Genomic DNA, 20203 nt, shown 5'->3' with positions numbered 1-20203 from the left:
TGCTGCTAAAGCGGCGATAATGTTCACGCTGTTCTTGATAATATGCCCCTTAGTCTATCAAATTAAACCATATAGGTTTTTTTGTAAAGCAGGAATGGTGAACTCACATATTGGGAGGTACTCTCATGTGATAATGAAGAAAAAGGTGGTTCTGCCAAATAACATATTTGCCTAGGATGGCATAATGAGACCAGTTTATGGGTCAAGTACATTAAAGTTATGTCAAGTAGATTATTCAAGTTACTAGACCTCTTTATCAAGAGAAGCGAAGGGATTAAAACTTTGATTTCGCACTTTGGATCAGGAAGGTTCTGGGGTGGGGAGGGGCAGAGGAAGTGTCTGTGGGTTGTGTATTTAAAAAAATGCTGATTCAGAGTAGAACACTATGGCTATGATTAAGAGTGGTCCAGAACAGTGTGTACTGCTCCGGGCCATTATAAGTAGGCCTGTATTACCGCACCCAGGGTTACTGGATTTAATTTTACTCTTATTATTTAGTGTGATTCCGCTCCCGACAAAACTTGGCACGGCTGGTCATGTGGCGGGCAGTGGCTGCATGTAGAAGCACACAACCCATTGCCTGTCTGCCAAATGTGGCACCTCCTGCTGCCTTCCCAGCACCGTACCAACTCCCATTCCACCTCCTTTGCCCAAGCCCCAGAGTAGAAAAGGCAACATGGAGCCAAAGGATGAGTCCTTAGCACATAACAAACCTACCTGGCCCCAGATGGCTCCATAGTGCAAACCCTGCTCATTCCCATAGCATCAATGCAAGGAGCATAAACTATGCACGGCCAAATCAAGACAGTACAGGTACAGCCAAAGGCAGAAGTCTTGAGTCAAAAGGGGCTACCTGGCCCCAAGTAACAGCAGAAGGGGGAGGGGGAGCAAGTACAACTTACCCAAGCCACATGGGTGGCAGAAGGCACCCAGCACATCCTGATGTCCCGCCCCACCGAACTGTGTCAAAAGCACTCAATATGCACTGCCATTGTTGCTCCCACTTAGCACCGCCAAAATGTAAGTGGTAAATAGGAGCATTAAACAGGCTGGAATAGATAAAAATTATGCTTTTTTTTGCACTGAAAACAGGTCTGCATAGTTAGTAGTTCCCATTCCAGAAGGTTTAACTTGCAAGTAAACTATGCAGGGTCACAATTACCTGCCAGAAACTGTAATTCCAGCCTTGATCATTTCAAACCACCCTCCACTGAGCAACTTGTAACCAGGTCCTAGGTGTTAATGCCTGAATGATTATTTAAACAATGACTTAGCAAGAGTTAGATGTCCACAAAAAAGGCTTATGTTATACACAGAACACCATTATATGATTCCAGTCAAGTGATACCTACGAATTTCACAACTCAAAAAAAACAATTTTTTTGACAGACTTAGTCAAGCAGCTGCAGTGAATAAATGTCTCTTATTCCAAACAACAGCTCTTTCTTTAATGCTCACTGCTGCACAACCCCACTGGGGAACTAATGGGCTCAGGCACAGGGAATATAATCCCATACCTCCATGATTGCTGCACATGCGCTGGGAAGCCCAAAGAGCTACATCTAGAGGGAACAATATTTCAGGATATATTGTTTGCTGCATCTGAATTCAGATGTTTTGATACTGTTCTAAAGTCGATGGACTCAAATATTTGTTGTCAAATCAGATCGGCAGCTTATGGAGCCCAATCAAAACGTACCTGTCCGAGTCGGGAAAAAAATCTGGAAACCACAGAAGGCTTGCCATGGACAGATTCGCCAACACTGTCCCCTTCTGACATCCTGCTTCTGTTGAGACAAATTTTTTAAAGAATTGAGAATTTATATAGCAAACACAATAGTTCAAGCTTTACAGGCATTGTCATCTCAAGTGTTACTATTACACAGCTCAACAATACTTGTGACGCTGAAAAACCCAAAGCTTTTGTACATCAACTAAGTCTCGATTGCATGTTGATTCAGGACTCAAACATTAACTCCTTGCATGCTCGTGACGGCCGCGAGTCATCACGCATCACGGTGGGCGTGTGTGGAGGACGGCTCCCGGTCATCAGAATCCCACCCACTGATAAAAACTCCTGCACAGTGTGAAAATTCACCACACACATAAGGGGTTAAACCCTGTTCAGAGTAGATAATATAGAACACAAAAAGATTACTTTTTGTGTAATATGAATCTATTGGATAATGAATTTAATAAGTGATGGATGATTCAGTATACTTATGAGACGCAAGTCACCGCTAAGTAAATCAGGTGTCTCGCAAATGTTTTGTAATAAGAGCTATTTATGCTCAATTAAAATCATCTGAGCCACTAATGTTATTAGTGTTGTAATAATGACCACACCAGACAAGGTGTTGCCAGCAATGATAACTTCAGTGCATCAGGCAGGGTTGCCAGAAGCAATGGAAGAGAGACTTTGGGTCGGATTAGGAGTTTGCCAGTGTGGGAGCGGACTGGAACGCCAGCGACCCGCTCCCACAACGCCAAACTCCACGGCTTACCAGACACAAGTTGTAATCGGGCAGGTGGTCCTGCAGCGGCTGGCCCACGGTGCTGCCTTTCAAAGGCTCAGAGGAAATCCTTAGAAAGGCAGTGCTGTGGGACAGACAGCACTTTCCAGCAAGGCATGGACTGTAAAGCCAATGCCATGCTGGGACAGGTGGTGCCAGTGCCCACCTGAATGCATCCCAAAGGCCTTGAGGCAACAGGGGGCCCAGTAGGGGCCACTTTGTTGACTCTCTGCCACCCTTTTCATGGTGGTCTAAATGCCATGAAAAGGGTAGCTGACAGCCAATTCGTAATATGCTCGGCTGTGCCACAGAGGCACCACCAAGCACATTGTGGCCTCGAACCACCACGATTGTGGGTCAATGGTGGATGCGGTACTCTTAATACGGTCCGACCACCGTAGTTGTAATAAGGTGGTCGGACCACTGGTGCGGCGGTCCCCGACTATCACCGAGAGATTGGCGGTCCTACGGACCGCCAAACTCTGAATTAGGCCCGAAGGCAATTTGCAATGCCTTTATATGTATAATACACAGCAGCCATAGCTGCAACCCCTGGCACCAAGGTAATACTATCAGTAATTGGTTTCCCCTCAGTGCCACATGTTTTAGGGCATAAATATCAGCTTTAAATATATTTTGGAAATTCAACCATTTTTCTCCAAACAAGCTTATGCGGTCTGAAAAGACTCATATTTGCGTCTCAGATGTAAGCTTTTCAATTTTGGTATACACATTAATTAGCCAAACAACAGACTCAATTTTAGTAAAGTGGGATGCACTCAGGAGAGCTACTGACAGGTAAGAAGGCTTAAAGATCTTGAATTAAAGCCATATGAAAATATAAAGACAAGCATCATTGTGATATTTAATTAAACTTTATGTATTTACTTTTCAACGTGTGCAGAGGATTTGTCTATATAGCACAAGTGGTCTGCTGGCCACAAGCTTGGGGATCTGGTGGTTTTTCCCTACCTTATGCACAGTGCCAGATTACCTGCCTTAACTGATTTGTACTTGTGATAGACCTTAGAGCGCCATCTTTGCCTACTGCGGACCACCAACTATATAACTACTGACAGGTACCTGGAGAGCTACCAGTAGCTTATGGAATACTCTGAGAAGCCCGATGTAAACACTTTATAGCGGATGGAAATGATGCACCAAACTGGATTGCAATGATGCACCAAATAAGAACTACTCCTCTAGGAGAAGTCAAAGCCCATTTTGTGCATGTTATAAGTGTTGGTAACAACAGGTGTTCCAGACCTAAAACATTGGTCTTTCTGGGATTCAAACCAGTCAGCTACAAGTGATACATTATCAAAGCAGTGGACAATTGACAGGCTGTTCTCTTCTAAGCTTCTGAATGGATGTCATGTGCTACTGCACAGGATTATCTATGAACGCATAAAAAGGGCACATCTGATGGATGGAAGACAGGACAAATGTACTGTGCTCACACCAGCAGACAGCCAGTTAAGAGGTGTGTGTGTGTGTGTGTGAGAGAGAGATTTTATTTATTTATTTGTCTTATAAAGTGCAATATCAACTTGCAGGCATCCTGGCGCTAAGAGGCTCAAAGGCAGGGAGGAAGTATCGGATACATGGTCAAGCAACAAAGATTTGAGGAACAACCAGGTTTTTACACTTTTTCTAAAAGGAAGGAGCTCCCTAATTTGTCTGATTGCCCAAGGGAGTTTATTCCACAGTTGGCCGCTGCCACCCCAAAAGATATACCCCCCGACCTAACCTTCCTAAACCTTGTTACCTTCACCAGTCTCGCCGATGAAGAGCGGAGCCTTCTTGTAGGGGTGTACCAGTCAAATTTTTTCCGCATGAGCCCAGGCCTCATCCCATGAAGGGCTTTAAAAACAAGGCAGAGAGATTTAAATTGCACTCTCTGTCTCAGAGGAAGCCAGTGCAGTACTGCAAACGCCGCAGAGGACCTTCTAGGCAGCCCTAGAACTAACTTGGCTGCTGCCGACTGGATCCTCTGTAGTCTATCCAGAAGGAATTTTGGGGAGTCAAGCAGAAGGGCGTTACAGTAGTCTAGCCTACTAAGAATCGTACACCTTGCCACTTGCGTGCGCGCGTGCCTGATGAGGTGACAAAGGGAAACATTTTCACATGGACCTAATGATCGCAAAGAAACAGACTGTTGTTTTTGTAACTAGAGCTTCCATAGTAAGTTTGTTGTCAAACATAATGCCCAGATTACGGACAGTTTTTACAGGCCGAACTGCTGTCGAAGTTCCAGAGGGCCAAAAATTGCAGGGAACGACAGGAGGGATCCTATTCACAGCACAAAAGAGCACCTCAGGCTTTCCTGCATTAAATTGTAGAGTTGTCCTTCAGCCAGCGAGCCGTGTCCCGCAGACAGTTGTGAAACACATCCACGGATGTCGAATCCTCTCCCTCAAAGGAGAGAAGCAGCTGAGTTTCATCCCCATAGTTTATGATATCGATATTACATGCTTTGATGACCGCAATCAGAGGTTTTAAATAAATGTTAAATAAAATAGGGCTAATTGCCGAGCCCTGAGGTACACCATGCAACACATTGGAGAAGGCAGATTGGAAAGGAGGGAGGGACACCGCCTGCTGTCTGTCCTGCAGAAAAGATTGAAATCATCGTAAGGCACAGCCTCTCACCCCGGCCTCACTCAATCTTCTTAGCAGGATTTCATGGTTGACCGTATCAAAGGCGGCAGACAGGTCGAGCAGGATCAGCGCTGCTGCCTGTCCCCTGTCTGCCTGAGATATAAAAGAGTCAGTAAAAAAAAGTGGGGCGATGAAACTACCATTCTCCGCACATATGATTCTCTAACTCATAGCATACAAACTCAATGAAGGCCTATGGATGGCAGACAAATGAATAGTAGCACCAGAAGCAAGACGTCCTTCTGAGAAGTCTTCAGACAAAGGCAGTTAGAATTTAGCCAATGCTGGGTGAGCAGGAGGCCATCCCCAGCTTGAAACAGCCACTTGCCTAATACGGAGTTTACAGGATGTTGCTAGCAAGCATGTTCTAGCGAATCTCATGATTGCTAATTAGAGACCTTTAGAACAACGTCTTAAAAAAACTCACAAAAACAAAGTTGAAATAGTACAAAACCCAGGACGTTTGTCTTCTTCTCCTCAAAGGAGAAGTAGCACTTTTCTGTTAACGTATTAATCCATGGCCCTTCAAATGTTGAACTGACTTCAACTGGCATTATGGAAGAGTCCCCTTTTACTCACTAGGGCTGCACAACATTAGATAACAATGTTCATAGGTATATGAATCAAGGTCCTACTACCTGTGTTTTTTTCATTTTATTTCCAGGGTTCTTACTCAAACTTTTCAATGGAGCAAATCCTTTCATTGGGGTCTAGAGACAACATGCATCATCGCATACAACCAAAGACCGATGAGAATAGAACATAAAACAGAACGCTCATCATAGCATCGGAATGAGAACAATAACAGTTCCTACGTTCTCCCTCATCGTCCCATTTCAATAGGCAGCAGGAAGTAGCAAGAAAGAAAGAAAAAAGTCTGAAGTTTTGTTGTGCAGGGTTCCATTTTTAAATGATTCTTCATGGCCATTCCTCAGAGTCCTTCTTCCTACTTGAAGCAGTTGAATTCACTACTGTGGCACAATTCTTAGAACATTAATATACTTAGAATACGCAAGTGATCAATCAATTTAGTACATCAACAATTTAGGTAAGAATTATATTTTCTACATTTCCAGAACGGCCCACAACCTAGATATCCAATCTTTAATTTCAGAGGCTCCGGTTTTCCCAGACAGTGAGAAAATGGCCTAGATGCACACCGAGCCAATGGAAGGCATTTACACCTCAGGGAGTAGTAAGGGAGGCAAGTCTGCCTGTATGATAAGCTTAGAAGTGCATATATTAGCGGCCAGGAGAAGTTGTACAAAACACTGCATCTGTCACGGTAAGGACTACAGCCCAGGAAACATGAAGTTATGGATGGACTAAGGTGCCTAAATCCCATAACCGCACAAACATGAGTTTCATTTACACACATCCCACTCCTGTAGTTTGGCGGGTTTGTAGTGCAGCTGTAATCCTATTTTAGCTTCCGTCCCTGCAGCACTCCTGGCTGTGATCAGCGTTCGTACATATATGTCTTCCCATTCATCATCGTTGAGAGTTCATCTCAAACCAGTCTCAAATTGCCATTGTCCAGAGGATTTCTCTGCGATGGCTTTATTTGTGAGGAACTTATAAATGTCTGAATTTCTCCCTCTCTTTTTCAGAAACAGCAACTTCTCAAATGTTCGTTAAGTGTAGACTTGCATATGGTCCAACTCCTCCAAAGAAAAACTTTGGGATTCTGCATTTATTCATTTTTTTATTTCATCAATTTAAGCAATGAGGTTGTGTCTTGGTGTAAGAATCGACCAAAGGACATTTCTGAGGTTATTTACAATGATTAGGTTGTGTTTGAAAAGTATCAAGATCAAACAGAGTCGTATTTGAAAAAAATGCTATAATTTGAGTTGCCATTGTCTGGTCAAAAAACGTAGAATTTCTGGTGATGCTTTATAGCAAGAAGTATACCTTCTATTGGAGAACAAATTGCCCTATGTTCCAAGATGAAAAAAAAGAGGAAATGCGACACACACGCCCCCATACCTACAGAATAAAAATGGGTTGCATTTATTTATCTGGTTGGTGCCATGTGCAATCTTTAGCATAAATCCCTTTTGCACCAGCATGTGGGTATCTAAAAGAACTGTTTAATAAATATAAGCACCAGGTGAGGAGTGACAGTAAGCCTTGACCATTTTACTGTTCTATGCGGAGATTGTGAGTGTTTTTGCTCAGTTGCCCCTGGTCAAATTTTTTACACCACCAAAACAGCAATACAAATTAGCAAGCTCATCAGAAAAGTCAATAACTGCAAACTAAGTCTTTTCTTTCCCTCAGGTTGCAGAAAGAAATCAATGCTATCCTCTTAGTAAGGAGATTCATAGTGTGCTGCCATGGTGCAGTGAGGCATTACTGACTTGTGAATAACCCTGTTCAAGTCTAGGATTTCTGAAGTCTGCCAGAAACCATATTCCATAACCGAACTGCCTCCACAATACCTTACAACATCATCCTTTCATGGCATTTCAAATACGAAGTTACCACCCGACGAGAGGAACTTTGGATTGTGCTTGATGTTTAGTCATCCATATGCATACAAATAATCTATTTCGTATGAATAAAATCCAGCAAATCGTGAAAAATGCAGATGTCAAGCAGTTCAAGAATGAGGGAACATAAAAACTCATCAACAAGAAAACCTTGAACAGAGATGGTTGTTATTAAGCCACGTCACAATAATACAGCCCTTATAAGGATGAGTGGCGTCAAATCTGTGTTGCTGTGCTAATCCGTTTATGGTAACAAGTGAGATGCCTCTGCTGAGCCAGGTCATTAACTACCTTTGTTGCTTAAATATTTCAACAGCTAGACTGTCATCCAGTAATCCCATAGCACACCAGTTTCTGTTTCCTCGAAGCCTGTTGGACTACATTCTTTGAAAACTAAAGCTCCATCCTAATGCCATTACCCCCGCTCTGCAGTAGTGAATGTCTACAACAAAGCAACGAAACCAACCTCGAGCCTTAAACCCATGCTTAAGGTTAGTTAATCATCATTCTGTCAATCACCATTGAGCCTTTGACGTACAGTGGCTAGATCACATGGAATATTAGAGCTGCATATCTCAGCAACCACAATGAGGGCCGAACCAGTAAGATACACACGCAAACCTTGAATCCTGTGAAGCAAAACTAACACTGCAATAAGCAATCACATTGAGCCCTGTTACATGCATACTGAGACAAGGGCAGGCTGACACAATTTTTAGTTCAAATATTTTTAGTTCTACTGTTGAAAAGAAATACATTGCAATACTGTAGCAAAACTCAGAAGCAAATATATAGGAATGAAGAATTAAAAAGGATTACATAACAAAGAACATCTGGACTGGGATACAAATATATCAAAGTTATCCTATAAAAATGATCAGATAAAGGGCATGACCGATAACGGGTATTACATATTCATCAAATATTAAGTATAAACCCCAGGGGGATGGGACAGATGGAACATCTACATATATCCCAGAAAGTCATGTGTGAGTTTGTATTGCTTGGTTAGGATACATCAGCGAGGGGAAAGAAGTCAAAGATGGGAAGAAAGAAAGAGAAAGAGGAAAGGATACTTGAAGGAAGGAAGGAGGATGTTACACCTATAAAAATAAATTAAGAAACTGATTCAAAAGGATATTGAGCTACCCACCCCCGAGAAAACAAATCCATATAGTTATCCAAAGAACACCATACACTACTAGCAATTGAAGGCCAGTAATGTTTCTTTTGAACAAAAGTATGAGCTCCACGGAGATATAAAACCTACGCCCACCAGGTATGGTAAGAAAGGAGATGAAAAGATTTCCATTGTGAGTATAATTTTGACTGCAATGGATAAGAGCAAATCTAAGAGTTCCAAACCCATACTCTCAAGAGGTAAAGGGGTATATATATTGTATCTGTATTAAAGATTATTAATAAATGTTTTTGAATCGGGCCCCAAAAGGAGTCTAATAGCGTACATTCAGAGAACATATGTTGATGGACACAAGGATACTTGAACAAAAGCTGAAGACAGACACATTCCTCCAATTACTCTTCACTCATGATAGAAAGATGCCGTGGTGTGGACATTTTCTGCTTCAGCAACAGAAAAATATCGAGCACATACTGGGGGAGGAAGTACACATCACCTCAGCTAGGCTAGTCAAAGGACTACTTGATGGCCAATCAACAAACCTAAACCAAATGAGAAAACAAATGGGAAAATGTAACCATGGACAGTTCAATCATGGAATAAAAATCCATGAAGAATAAATAAAAGCCAAAGTATGAATGGCATTGACACACAGCTCCATCACTCTCTTTTGGGGGTTGGAGGCATTAACTACCAAAACCTCTACAAATACTATCGTTCCTAGTCACACAAGCAAAAAAAGCTTTCCTGACCATTTTTCTTTTTTGCAACTCCCATAGCATGACAGAAGAATGTTTAAAAAACAGATAGGAAAGACATTTTCATGATCAAACAAGGTAGGAGAGAACCCATAATGAAGCTAGAAAAATCAGAACACAGGAAAACTTTCCATTCCTTCCTTTTGGCAGTCACTAAGGTCTTCAAAAACGTGCTCCTCGTCTGAATACAAGTTTTTTTGGTTTCTCTGTTCCTTTTACCTGCTCCATCCCTTTGGTGGTTTTTTGTTCAATTTCCTCCTGACTCATGTCCACAAAGGGTTGTGCCTAAAGGCAGCTGCCTGGGTTTGCTGTGCAAACTCTATACATGTAAAAAATAAATGCTAATTTTCTGTATTTTGGCTAACACAAGAGTGCTGCTATTCACGACTTTCACAAGCTACTAGCTGTAATGTCTCAAATCACTCCAACAGGAAATCACGATCAGATTCCAATCGAAGTTCTTTGAGCTTCAAAAATGAGGTTTATTGAAGGTGGAAACATTCAGAATTCATGCCTTTTGGAATAAGATTTTCAAAATTCCGCAACTACATCTGATTGCAGACAACACTATCTTTAGCCTTCTAGTCCCTCAGGATCAACATGATGGTAAAGACCTGTAACTCTTTTCTCCACGATGGCAGAATAGATCGCTGATTATCAAAAGTATATCTTCATTTCTATAGGGTGACCTCTAGTGGAATTCCGAATTCCCCTGCCTAGAAACAACTTTTTTCTTCAAGGACCTCAACAGCCCATACAGCAAGGACGTGCCATATTGCCAGTGGGATTTATGGAGCAAACAGTCTGAGGGAGTTCTAGAGCACACACTGCGCTCAGCCACAGAAAATCATGCTAAGGAAGGCAGTCATCCTGCAGTTGTCCAGGTGCCGCCAGTACATCTGCATTACAGTCGTAGCTCAGACCTCAGCACACCAACAACTACCTACCTTTCTCCCTGGATCTGTTGAATCACTTCAAACACTATTCTGCAAGTCTGTCATGAATTTGTGACAGAAGGTTATGAGATGCGTTACAGAGGCTGCAGGCACAACGGAACTCTGTGGTCCTGATGTCCTTGGCCTCCATCCTGGCTACACCCAGCATCAGTGCTGTTAATTGGTTCTCATGTCATTACTAAACAATGAAAACCGTTTTTCCACTGAGAAACAGGCAAAGGCCTGACTACAGAGATGATACAATACAATTTATGAGCACATATACATGAAGAGATTTACATGAGATCATGTACAGCATCTTCACCAGGAAGATTGAATCTTCAAAAGAGGGAAATGGGAGGTACTGGTCAGAGCCTATGAGGAGGCTTCCTTAAAATATGGAAAGCATGCATACTTTTCAGGGATGCTGGATTGGACTACGAAAGAGATATTAGTCAACGAGAATAGATGGGAGACCGTGTTGGCGAATGCTCTCAAAAGGTGCCTGGAGTATTAAGAGTAGGGTTACATGTTCAAATTCAAGAACAATATTTCCGACAGCGTCATGTTTTTGACACTCAATGCAACGATCCAAAGCAGGCAAATTGAATAGTAAATTCATAGACCTTCCGTTGGTCCTTGCAAAACGACAAACTGCTGTGAATTTAGAACTTTGATGCCTCCAGATCTCGATATGTGGAAAGCAGACTCACACAGATTTGCTTGAGCAGAGAGAGAGATGCTAGCGCCAGCTGGTCAGGTTGAGCGCCTAGACCTCAGCTGGTATTGAACTGGGAATTCAAGCTGCAGGTCATTAACTCCAAAACTGATGCAAACGACCATAGCCCCAATCGTTCCCACACTCAGCTCCTACATCAAGGATACTGGGGACTTCCTCAGAATCATAATGGGAGTTCAATGGCAACCGGAGTACTGGCTAGCGACCATTGATGTGGTTTCGCTATACACATCAATCCAGCGGGACGTGGGGCTAACTGCAACTAAATATTTCTTGAACCAAAGACCCATATCAGAACTACGACATACCAACATGGTAATTGATATGATGACCTTCTGCCTAGATAATAACATTTTCACTTTTGATAAAAAGAATTTCAGGCAAATTTGCGGATGTGCCATGGGTGTTTCATTCTCTCCGAGCTATGCGAATCTCACCATGGGGTGGTGGGAGAAAAACATAGCTTGGAGAGAAGAAAACGAACCATATACCACGGATGTGGTTATATGGCTGAGATTCATAGACGACTTGTTCCTCCTTTGGAAAGGTTCAAAAAAGAAACTGCAAGAATATATTGCAATCCTCAATGACAACTCAGTAGGATTACAATTCACGTCAAATATTCAAAAGGAAGAAATAGATTTTCTGGACACCAAAGTGTATGTAAAGAACAACAAGCTTGAAACAACTGTATATAGAAAAGCAACGTCAACGAACAGCATATTGCATGGAACTAGTTTTCATCCTATCTCCCTCAAGAAAAGCATACCATACGGGGAATTTTTAAGAATGAAAAGGAATTGTTCTGATGAAAGTGAGATGGAGAACAAATTCAAAGAGACCAAAGATCGCTTCTCCAAACGTGGTTACAAACATGCTGACATAATGAAGGGAGAACAAAAAGCGAGAGCCAAAACGAGAGAGGAAACATTGATAACGAAACCAAAATTGAATATAAACTGCATGGAGGAAGAACAACCAAGACTAATAATAACATACTCCAAGGAAAGCTACAAAATCCGCCAAATCCTGTCAAAATACTGGAATGTTCTCAAAAAGGACAGTGAAATAGGCAGTTTAATTGGTGACAGACCTCTGGTAACTTATCGCAAAGCTCCATCAATCCGCGACACACTGGTAAATAGCCACTTCACAAGAACTAAAAGTAAAAACTGGCTTGAAAAAGGACAACTGGGATTCAGCAAGTGCATGACGTGCAAAGCATGTAAGATTGGGAAAAATCTAAAATCAATAACTGATCCCAGGGGAAGAACATTTGTTATCAAAGACAAAATAACATGTGAGTCACAATTTGTTGTATATCAAATACAGTGCTTCTGCGGGAAAAAGTACATCGGCTCAACAATCTGTCCACTCAAGAAACGAATTCTTGAACATACAAGGGCAATTCAAAACAATGATCCAACCTATGCAACAGCCAAACATCTGAACTCACATCCTGGGAAAACTTGGAAGGACATGAAGTATTCAGGAATAGCAGTAATTGGTGAAAATGAAAGAGGGGGTGATCGAATTATTGCTCTGAGGAGGTTGGAATCCAAATTGATAATAAGATTCAGAACCAGGAACCCTTGGGGTCTCAACGCCGATGAGGAACTTTATGTACACTTATAATTCCAGAACCAGAATAACAATGTAAATTTCAGAATCCTTATCTACTGCTGAGCAAGAAAACAGACATCAGCAGTTAGTTGTTTGACACAATGATGAACGAACCACATGAATTTAATGTTTGTGACGTTTGACAAGTATAATGTAATTTTCCTTTTTTTAAATTTCTGTGCTCTGTGAATGCTGTTGATCCAAGCAAGAACCGACACGATGCGACTCGCAGGCACTCAGCCATGACACCTTGCCTTGGACACTCAGTCCTATAATCGTTCAAGTGGTTGTACATAAATGCGCCAACAATGTGAGTCACTTATACCACATTTATAATGTCCACTCGACTAAAGTGCGCGCTTTGGCATACACCACATTCAGTTAATAGCGAATAAATCGTGTCGTTGAACTGCTTGGAACTGGCATGAGACAGCGCACAGTTTGGAGTCACTTTATTCCTCTAAACTACTGGGCCCACAATGCACCCTAATTGCCAAGTGGTGACCACAGGTATAAATACTAGAAAGCAATGAAGGACCAATGTTTGTACCGTGACCAGGGACAGATTTATGTCCGAAACGCGTAGGTGGTGGGAAACCCACAGAAAATAAACCAAAAAACTTGATAAACGGAGCAGTGTGCGGCGTGTTTCTTTATTGAGACAGTTTTGCTGAAAAAAAAATATATATATATATATATATAGTGTCAAAGTTGATGATCTTTAACTATATTATAACTAGTCGGGGGGACCCCCTCTAAGGGAAGTTAAGGTCAGGGAGAAGAGGGGAACACAACTGAAGAATATATAATAAACTCCCTCACAACCTCTATTTCTTTAACTTATGAGATCGTCATCAAATCTGGGCTACACTTGTGATTTATACAATTTGACACTGACAATATGATTTGTTAGTCATCGTTTTATTATTCAAAAATACATAATATTTGTCCATTTGTTTTTTTAATAAATAACAAATGGAAAAAAATTATACGTATTTTTGAATAATAAAATGATGACAAACAAATCATATTGTCAAAGTGACAAATTGTATAAATTACAAGTGTAGACCATATTTGATATTGTTCTCATAAGTTAAAGAAATAGAGGTTGTGAGGGAGTTTGTTATATATTCTTTAACTATATTATACAAATCGGTTATAAAAAAAACAAAAAGTCCAAGAGAGGATTGGTCAAAGGTCCTGAATGATATTGCATACAACAGTCTCTCGAATCGTAAGTCTTTGAATTTCAAGAGTAGGGTGTTGGATTGGTTATGTGGTGGAGATGGATAGTGGAAAGTAGGGAGATCACGGCAGATCCAGGTTTCAGCAGCTAAATTTTGGCATGATTTAATATCCTGCCGACCCTCGGAAGCCCGCTCAATTTGTCCTGGTGTATTTTTCGATACCAGGACACATTTCAGTAGTTCCTGAGGGTTGCCTGCATTTCATTTGGAGCTGCAAGGTGCAGACAGCAAGGGGGATTTCCTATTTACACTCCCAGTTGGGCCGAAAACAAAGGCCTACTTTAAAGGGCTATCAGCCCTCCTTTTATTCAAGTATCATCCTGGCTGGGAGAATGACACTTAGATTCAAATGCAATGGAAAGATGCAAAGGTGCACAGCTTGTTAACACTTCATATGTACTTAAGAGAAACTATTGGAAGAAAGTTTTTTTACTTTGTTCAACTACCTATGTAGAGATGTGCGTGCACTGTAAGAATGCAAGATGTATCTGTCTAGGCAATTATACAAACATTGAAATAAATGGCACCTACTATGTTTTATTTCATCTTTAATTTTATGTCTTTTATAGCGCTACTCATAGCAGTGCCAGAGTGCTTTACATCACACAAAGAGGCACAGTAAATCATACACATGTGTAAATCAATGTACAGGAAAAGTCAATTAAGAGAAGGAATGAGGGCTATGACTTATAAGGTGTTTAAAATCACATCATTTATTCTTGTAGCCATTATATGTTAATAGTGAATGGTTGGGATGAACACAATGGCAGGATTAAAAGCTAACACAATGAATGTTGATGCAGGGATTGTTATCTGTAGTAATAAGAATTCATTTTTTAGGTCTCGCCTAGACGAAAGCAAAAGCGAAGCTTTTGCTGTCTATGCGAGACAACTTATGTTGCCACTTTTCTGGGAATATTGTGGACATCAGACTGTTACGAGCTTTTTCTGCTGTAGTCAGGCTGTCACGAGCTTCTCCTTTGGAGATTTGACCTCGTGAGCGCGCCTTGACTGCATCTAATAGGCCTTGCGCTTCCTTTAGTCAGTTTCACTTTGTTTCATTTCACTTTGAAAGTGCAGGCCAATGTGTCTGGTAGTTGTTCATGTGAAGTGCCTTCTGACCTCGTGAGCGCGCCTTGACTGCATCTAATGTGTGTGGCTTTTTTTTTCAACGTGGCCCTGGCGCTTGCTTCAGTCAGTTTCACTTTTAAGGTGCAGGCGTCAATGGGTCTGGTACTTGTTTTATTTCCATTTAATGCTCTTTGGAACAACAATTTTATATTACTTGTGTGTATTACCACTGGCAAGAATTTCAAAGACTTATATTCACGCAGGTGAAATAATACTATTGTGATTAGGGCCGATTTTTGGAGTCTGACCGTTCAGAGTGCAGAGTGGAGCTTCAGAGTGGAGCTTCAGAGTGGAGCTTCAGAGTGGAGCTTCAGAGTGGAGCTTCAGAGTGGAGCTTCAGAGTGGAGCTTCAGAGTGCAGATTCAGAGTGGAGCTTCAGAGTGCAGAGTGGAGCTTCAGAGTGCAGAGTGGAGCTTCAGAGTGCAGATTCAAAGTGGAGCTTCAGAGTGCAGAGTGGAGCTTCAGAGTGCAGAGTGGAGCTTCAGAGTGCAGATTCAGAGTGGAGCTTTAGAGCTTCAGAGTGGAGCTTCAGAGTGCAGATTCAGAGTGGAGCTTTAGAGCTTCAGAGTGGAGCTTCAGAGTGGAGCTTCAGAGTGCAGAGTGGAGCTTCAGAGTGGAGCTTCAGAGTGGAGCTTCAGAGTGGAGCTTCAGAGTGGAGCTTCAGAGTGGAGCTGCAGAGTGGAGCTGCAGAGTGGAGCTGCAGAGTGGAGCTGCAGAGTGGAGCTGCAGAGTGGAGCTGCAGAGTGGAGCTGCAGAGTGGAGCTGCAGAGTGGAGCTGCAGAGTGGAGCTTCAGAGTGCAGAGTGGAGCTTCAGAGTGGAGCTTCAGAGTGGAGCTTCAGAGTGGAGCTTCAGAGTGCAGAGTGGAGCTTCAGAGTGGAGCTTCAGAGTGGAGCTTCAGAGTGGAGAGTGGAGCTTCAGAGTGGAGCTTCAGAGTGGAGAGTGGAGCTTCAGAGTGGAGCTTCAGAGTGCAGAGTGGAGCTTCAGAGTGGAGCTTCAGAGTGCAGAGTGGAGCTTCAGAGTGGAGCTTCAGAGTGGAGCTTCAGAGTGCAGAGTGGAGCTTCAGAGTAGAGCTTCAGAGTAGAGCTTCAGAGTGGAGCTTCAGAGTGGAGCTTCAGAGTGCAGAGTGGAGCTTCAGAGTGGAGCTTCAGAGTGCAGAGTGGAGCTTCAGAGTGGAGCTTCAGAGTGGAGCTTCAGAGTGGAGCTTCAGAGTGCAGAGTGGAGCTTCAGAGTGGAGCTTCAGAGTGGAGCTTCAGAGCGGAGCTTCAGAGCGGAGCTTCAGAGCGGAGCTTCAGAGCGGAGCTTCAGAGCGGAGCTTCAGAGTGGAGCTTCAGAGTGGAGCTTCAGAGTGCAGAGTGGAGCTTCAGAGTGGAGCTTCAGAGTGGAGCTTCAGAGTGGAGCTTCAGAGTGGAGCTTCAGAGTGCAGAGTGGAGCTTCAGAGTGGAGCTTCAGAGTGGAGCTTCAGAGTGGAGCTTCAGAGTGGAGCTTCAGAGTGGAGCTTCAGAGTGGAGCTTCAGAGTGGAGCTTCAGAGTGCAGAGTGGAGCTTCAGAGTGGAGCTTCAGAGTGCAGAGTGGAGCTTCAGAGTGGAGCTTCAGAGTGCAGAGTGGAGCTTCAGAGTGGAGCTTCAGAGTGCAGAGTGGAGCTTCAGAGTGGAGCTTCAGAGTGGAGCTTCAGAGTGGAGCTTCAGAGTGGAGCTTCAGAGTGGAGCTTCAGAGTGGAGCTTCAGAGTGGAGCTTCAGAGTGGAGCTTCAGAGTGGAGCTTCAGAGTGCAGAGTGGAGCTTCAGAGTGCAGAGTGGAGCTTCAGAGTGGAGCTTCAGAGTGGAGCTTCAGAGTGCAGAGTGGAGCTTCAGAGTGGAGCTTCAGAGTGGAGCTTCAGAGTGCAGAGTGGAGCTTCAGAGTGGAGCTTCAGAGTGCAGAGTGGAGCTTCAGAGTGGAGCTTCAGAGTGGAGCTTCAGAGTGGAGCTTCAGAGTGGAGCTTCAGAGTGGAGCTTCAGAGTGGAGCTTCAGAGTGGAGCTTCAGAGTGGAGCTTCAGAGTGGAGCTTCAGAGTGGAGCTTCAGAGTGCAGAGTGGAGCTTCAGAGTGGAGCTTCAGAGTGGAGCTTCAGAGTGGAGAGTGGAGCTTCAGAGTGGAGCTTCAGAGTGCAGAGTGGAGCTTCAGAGTGGAGCTTCAGAGTGGAGCTTCAGAGTGGAGCTTCAGAGTGGAGCTTCAGAGTGGAGCTTCAGAGTGGAGCTTCAGAGTGGAGCTTCAGAGTGCAGAGTGGAGCTTCAGAGTGGAGCTTCAGAGTGCAGAGTGGAGCTTCAGAGTGGAGCTTCAGAGTGGAGCTTCAGAGTGGAGCTTCAGAGTGGAGCTTCAGAGTGGAGCTTCAGAGTGGAGCTTCAGAGTGGAGCTTCAGAGTGCAGAGTGGAGCTTCAGAGTGGAGCTTCAGAGTGCAGAGTGGAGCTTCAGAGTGGAGCTTCAGAGTGGAGCTTCAGAGTGGAGCTTCAGAGTGGAGCTTCAGAGTGCAGAGTGGAGCTTCAGAGTGGAGCTTCAGAGTGGAGCTTCAGAGTGGAGCTTCAGAGTGCAGAGTGGAGCTTCAGAGTGGAGCTTCAGAGTGGAGCTTCAGAGTGGAGCTTCAGAGTGGAGCTTCAGAGTGGAGCTTCAGAGTGGAGCTTCAGAGTGGAGCTTCAGAGTGGAGCTTCAGAGTGGAGCTTCAGAGTGGAGCTTCAGAGTGGAGCTTCAGAGTGGAGCTTCAGAGTGCAGAGTGGAGCTTCAGAGTGGAGCTTCAGAGTGCAGAGTGGAGCTTCAGAGTGGAGCTTCAGAGTGCAGAGTGGAGCTTCAGAGTGGAGCTTCAGAGTGGAGCTTCAGAGTGGAGCTTCAGAGTGGAGCTTCAGAGTGCAGAGTGGAGCTTCAGAGTGGAGCTTCAGAGTGGAGCTTCAGAGTGCAGAGTGGAGCTTCAGAGTGGAGCTTCAGAGTGGAGCTTCAGAGTGGAGCTTCAGAGTGCAGAGTGGAGCTTCAGAGTGGAGCTTCAGAGTGGAGCTTCAGAGTGGAGCTTCAGAGTGCAGAGTGGAGCTTCAGAGTGGAGCTTCAGAGTGCAGAGTGGAGCTTCAGAGTGGAGCTTCAGAGTGCAGAGTGGAGCTTCAGATTGGAGCTTCAGAGTGGAGCTTCAGAGTGGAGCTTCAGAGTGGAGCTTCACAGTGGAGCTTCAGAGTGGAGCTTCAGAGTGGAGCTTCAGAGTGGAGCTTCACAGTGGAGCTTCAGAGTGGAGCTTCAGAGTGGAGCTTCAGAGTGGAGCTTCAGAGTGGAGCTTCAGAGTGGAGCTTCAGAGTGGAGCTTCAGAGTGGAGCTTCAGAGTGCAGAGTGGAGCTTCAGAGTGGAGAGTGGAGCTTCAGAGTGGAGCTTCAGAGTGCAGATTGGAGCTTCAGAGTGGAGCTTCAGAGTGGAGCTTCAGAGTGCAGAGTGGAGCTTCAGAGTGGAGCTTCAGAGTGGAGCTTCAGAGTGGAGCTTCAGAGTGGAGCTTCAGAGTGGAGCTTCAGAGTGGAGCTTCAGAGTGCAGAGTGGAGCTTCAGAGTGGAGCTTCAGAGTGGAGCTTCAGAGTGGAGCTTCAGAGTGGAGCTTCAGAGTGGAGCTTCAGAGTGGAGCTTCAGAGTGGAGCTTCAGAGTGGAGCTTCAGAGTGGAGCTTCAGAGTGGAGCTTCAGAGTGGAGCTTCAGAGTGGAGCTTCAGAGTGGAGCGTGGAGCTTCAGAGTGGAGCTTCAGAGTGGAGCTTCAGAGTGGAGCTTCAGAGTGGAGCTTCAGAGTGGAGCTTCAGAGTGCAGAGTGGAGCTTCAGAGTGCAGAGTGGAGCTTCAGAGTGGAGCTTCAGAGTGCAGAGTGGAGCTTCAGAGTGGAGCTTCAGAGTGGAGCTTCAGAGTGGAGCTTCAGAGTGGAGCTTCAGAGTGGAGCTTCAGAGTGGAGCTTCAGAGTGGAGCTTCAGAGTGCAGAGTGGAGCTTCAGAGTGCAGAGTGGAGCTTCAGAGTGCAGAGTGGAGCTTCAGAGTGCAGAGTGGAGCTTCAGAGTGCAGAGTGGAGCTTCAGAGTGGAGCTTCAGAGTGCAGAGTGGAGCTTCAGAGTGGAGCTTCAGAGTGGAGCTTCAGAGTGGAGCTTCAGAGTGGAGCTTCAGAGTGGAGCTTCAGAGTGGAGCTTCAGAGTGGAGCTTCAGAGTGGAGCTTCAGAGTGGAGCTTCAGAGTGGAGCTTCAGAGTGCAGAGTGGAGCTTCAGAGTGGAGCTTCAGAGTGCAGAGTGGAGCTTCAGAGTGGAGCTTCAGAGTGCAGAGTGGAGCTTCAGAGTGGAGCTTCAGAGTGCAGAGTGGAGCTTCAGAATGGAGCTTCAGAGTGCAGAGTGGAGCTGCAGAGTGGAGCTTCAGAGTGCAGAGTGGAGCTTCAGAGTGGAGCTTCAGAGTGGAGCTTCAGAGTGCAGAGTGGAGCTTCAGAGTGGAGCTTCAGAGTGGAGCTTCAGAGTGGAGCTTCAGAGCGGAGCTTCAGAGCGGAGCTTCAGAGCGGAGCTTCAGAGCGGAGCTTCAGAGCGGAGCTTCAGAGCGGAGCTTCAGAGTGCAGAGTGGCGCTTCAGAGTGGAGCTTCAGAGTGGAGCTTCAGAGTGGAGCTTCAGAGTGGAGCTTCAGAGTGGAGCTTCAGAGTGGAGCTTCAGAGTGGAGCTTCAGAGTGGAGCTTCAGAGCGGAGCTTCAGAGCGGAGCTTCAGAGCGGAGCTTCAGAGCGGAGCTTCAGAGCGGAGCTTCAGAGCGGAGCTTCAGAGTGGAGCTTCAGAGTGCAGAGTGGAGCTTCAGAGCGGAGCTTCAGAGCTTCAGAGTGGAGCTTCAGAGTGGAGCTTCAGAGTGGAGCTTCAGAGTGCAGAGTGGAGCTTCAGAGTGCAGAGTGGAGCTTCAGAGTGGAGCTTCAGAGTGGAGCTTCAGAGCGGAGCTTCAGAGCGGAGCTTCAGAGCGGAGCTTC

At 44.5% G+C, this 20203-nt stretch overlaps 1 protein-coding gene across 4 annotated transcripts in view; it reads right to left on the bottom strand.

The window, feature by feature from the left end:
* The window catches only part of RER1 (retention in endoplasmic reticulum sorting receptor 1), a 113487-nt gene that overhangs the window by 82567 nt on the left and 10717 nt on the right, over positions 1-20203 (bottom strand). For all 4 annotated transcript variants that reach the window (XM_086921540.1, XM_086921541.1, XM_086921542.1 and 1 more), the window contains exon 2: positions 1700-1787. In XM_086921540.1, coding sequence (XP_086777666.1) covers positions 1700-1780 — 81 coding nt within the window. In that variant the 5' untranslated portion in view covers positions 1781-1787. The remainder of the gene's footprint in view (positions 1-1699; positions 1788-20203) is intronic.

Source organism: Lissotriton vulgaris, chromosome 5, assembly GCF_964263255.1.
Source record: "Lissotriton vulgaris chromosome 5, aLisVul1.2, whole genome shotgun sequence".
Lineage (NCBI taxonomy): Eukaryota > Metazoa > Chordata > Amphibia > Caudata > Salamandridae > Lissotriton > Lissotriton vulgaris.
This window is presented reverse-complemented; position numbering and strand designations above follow the sequence as displayed.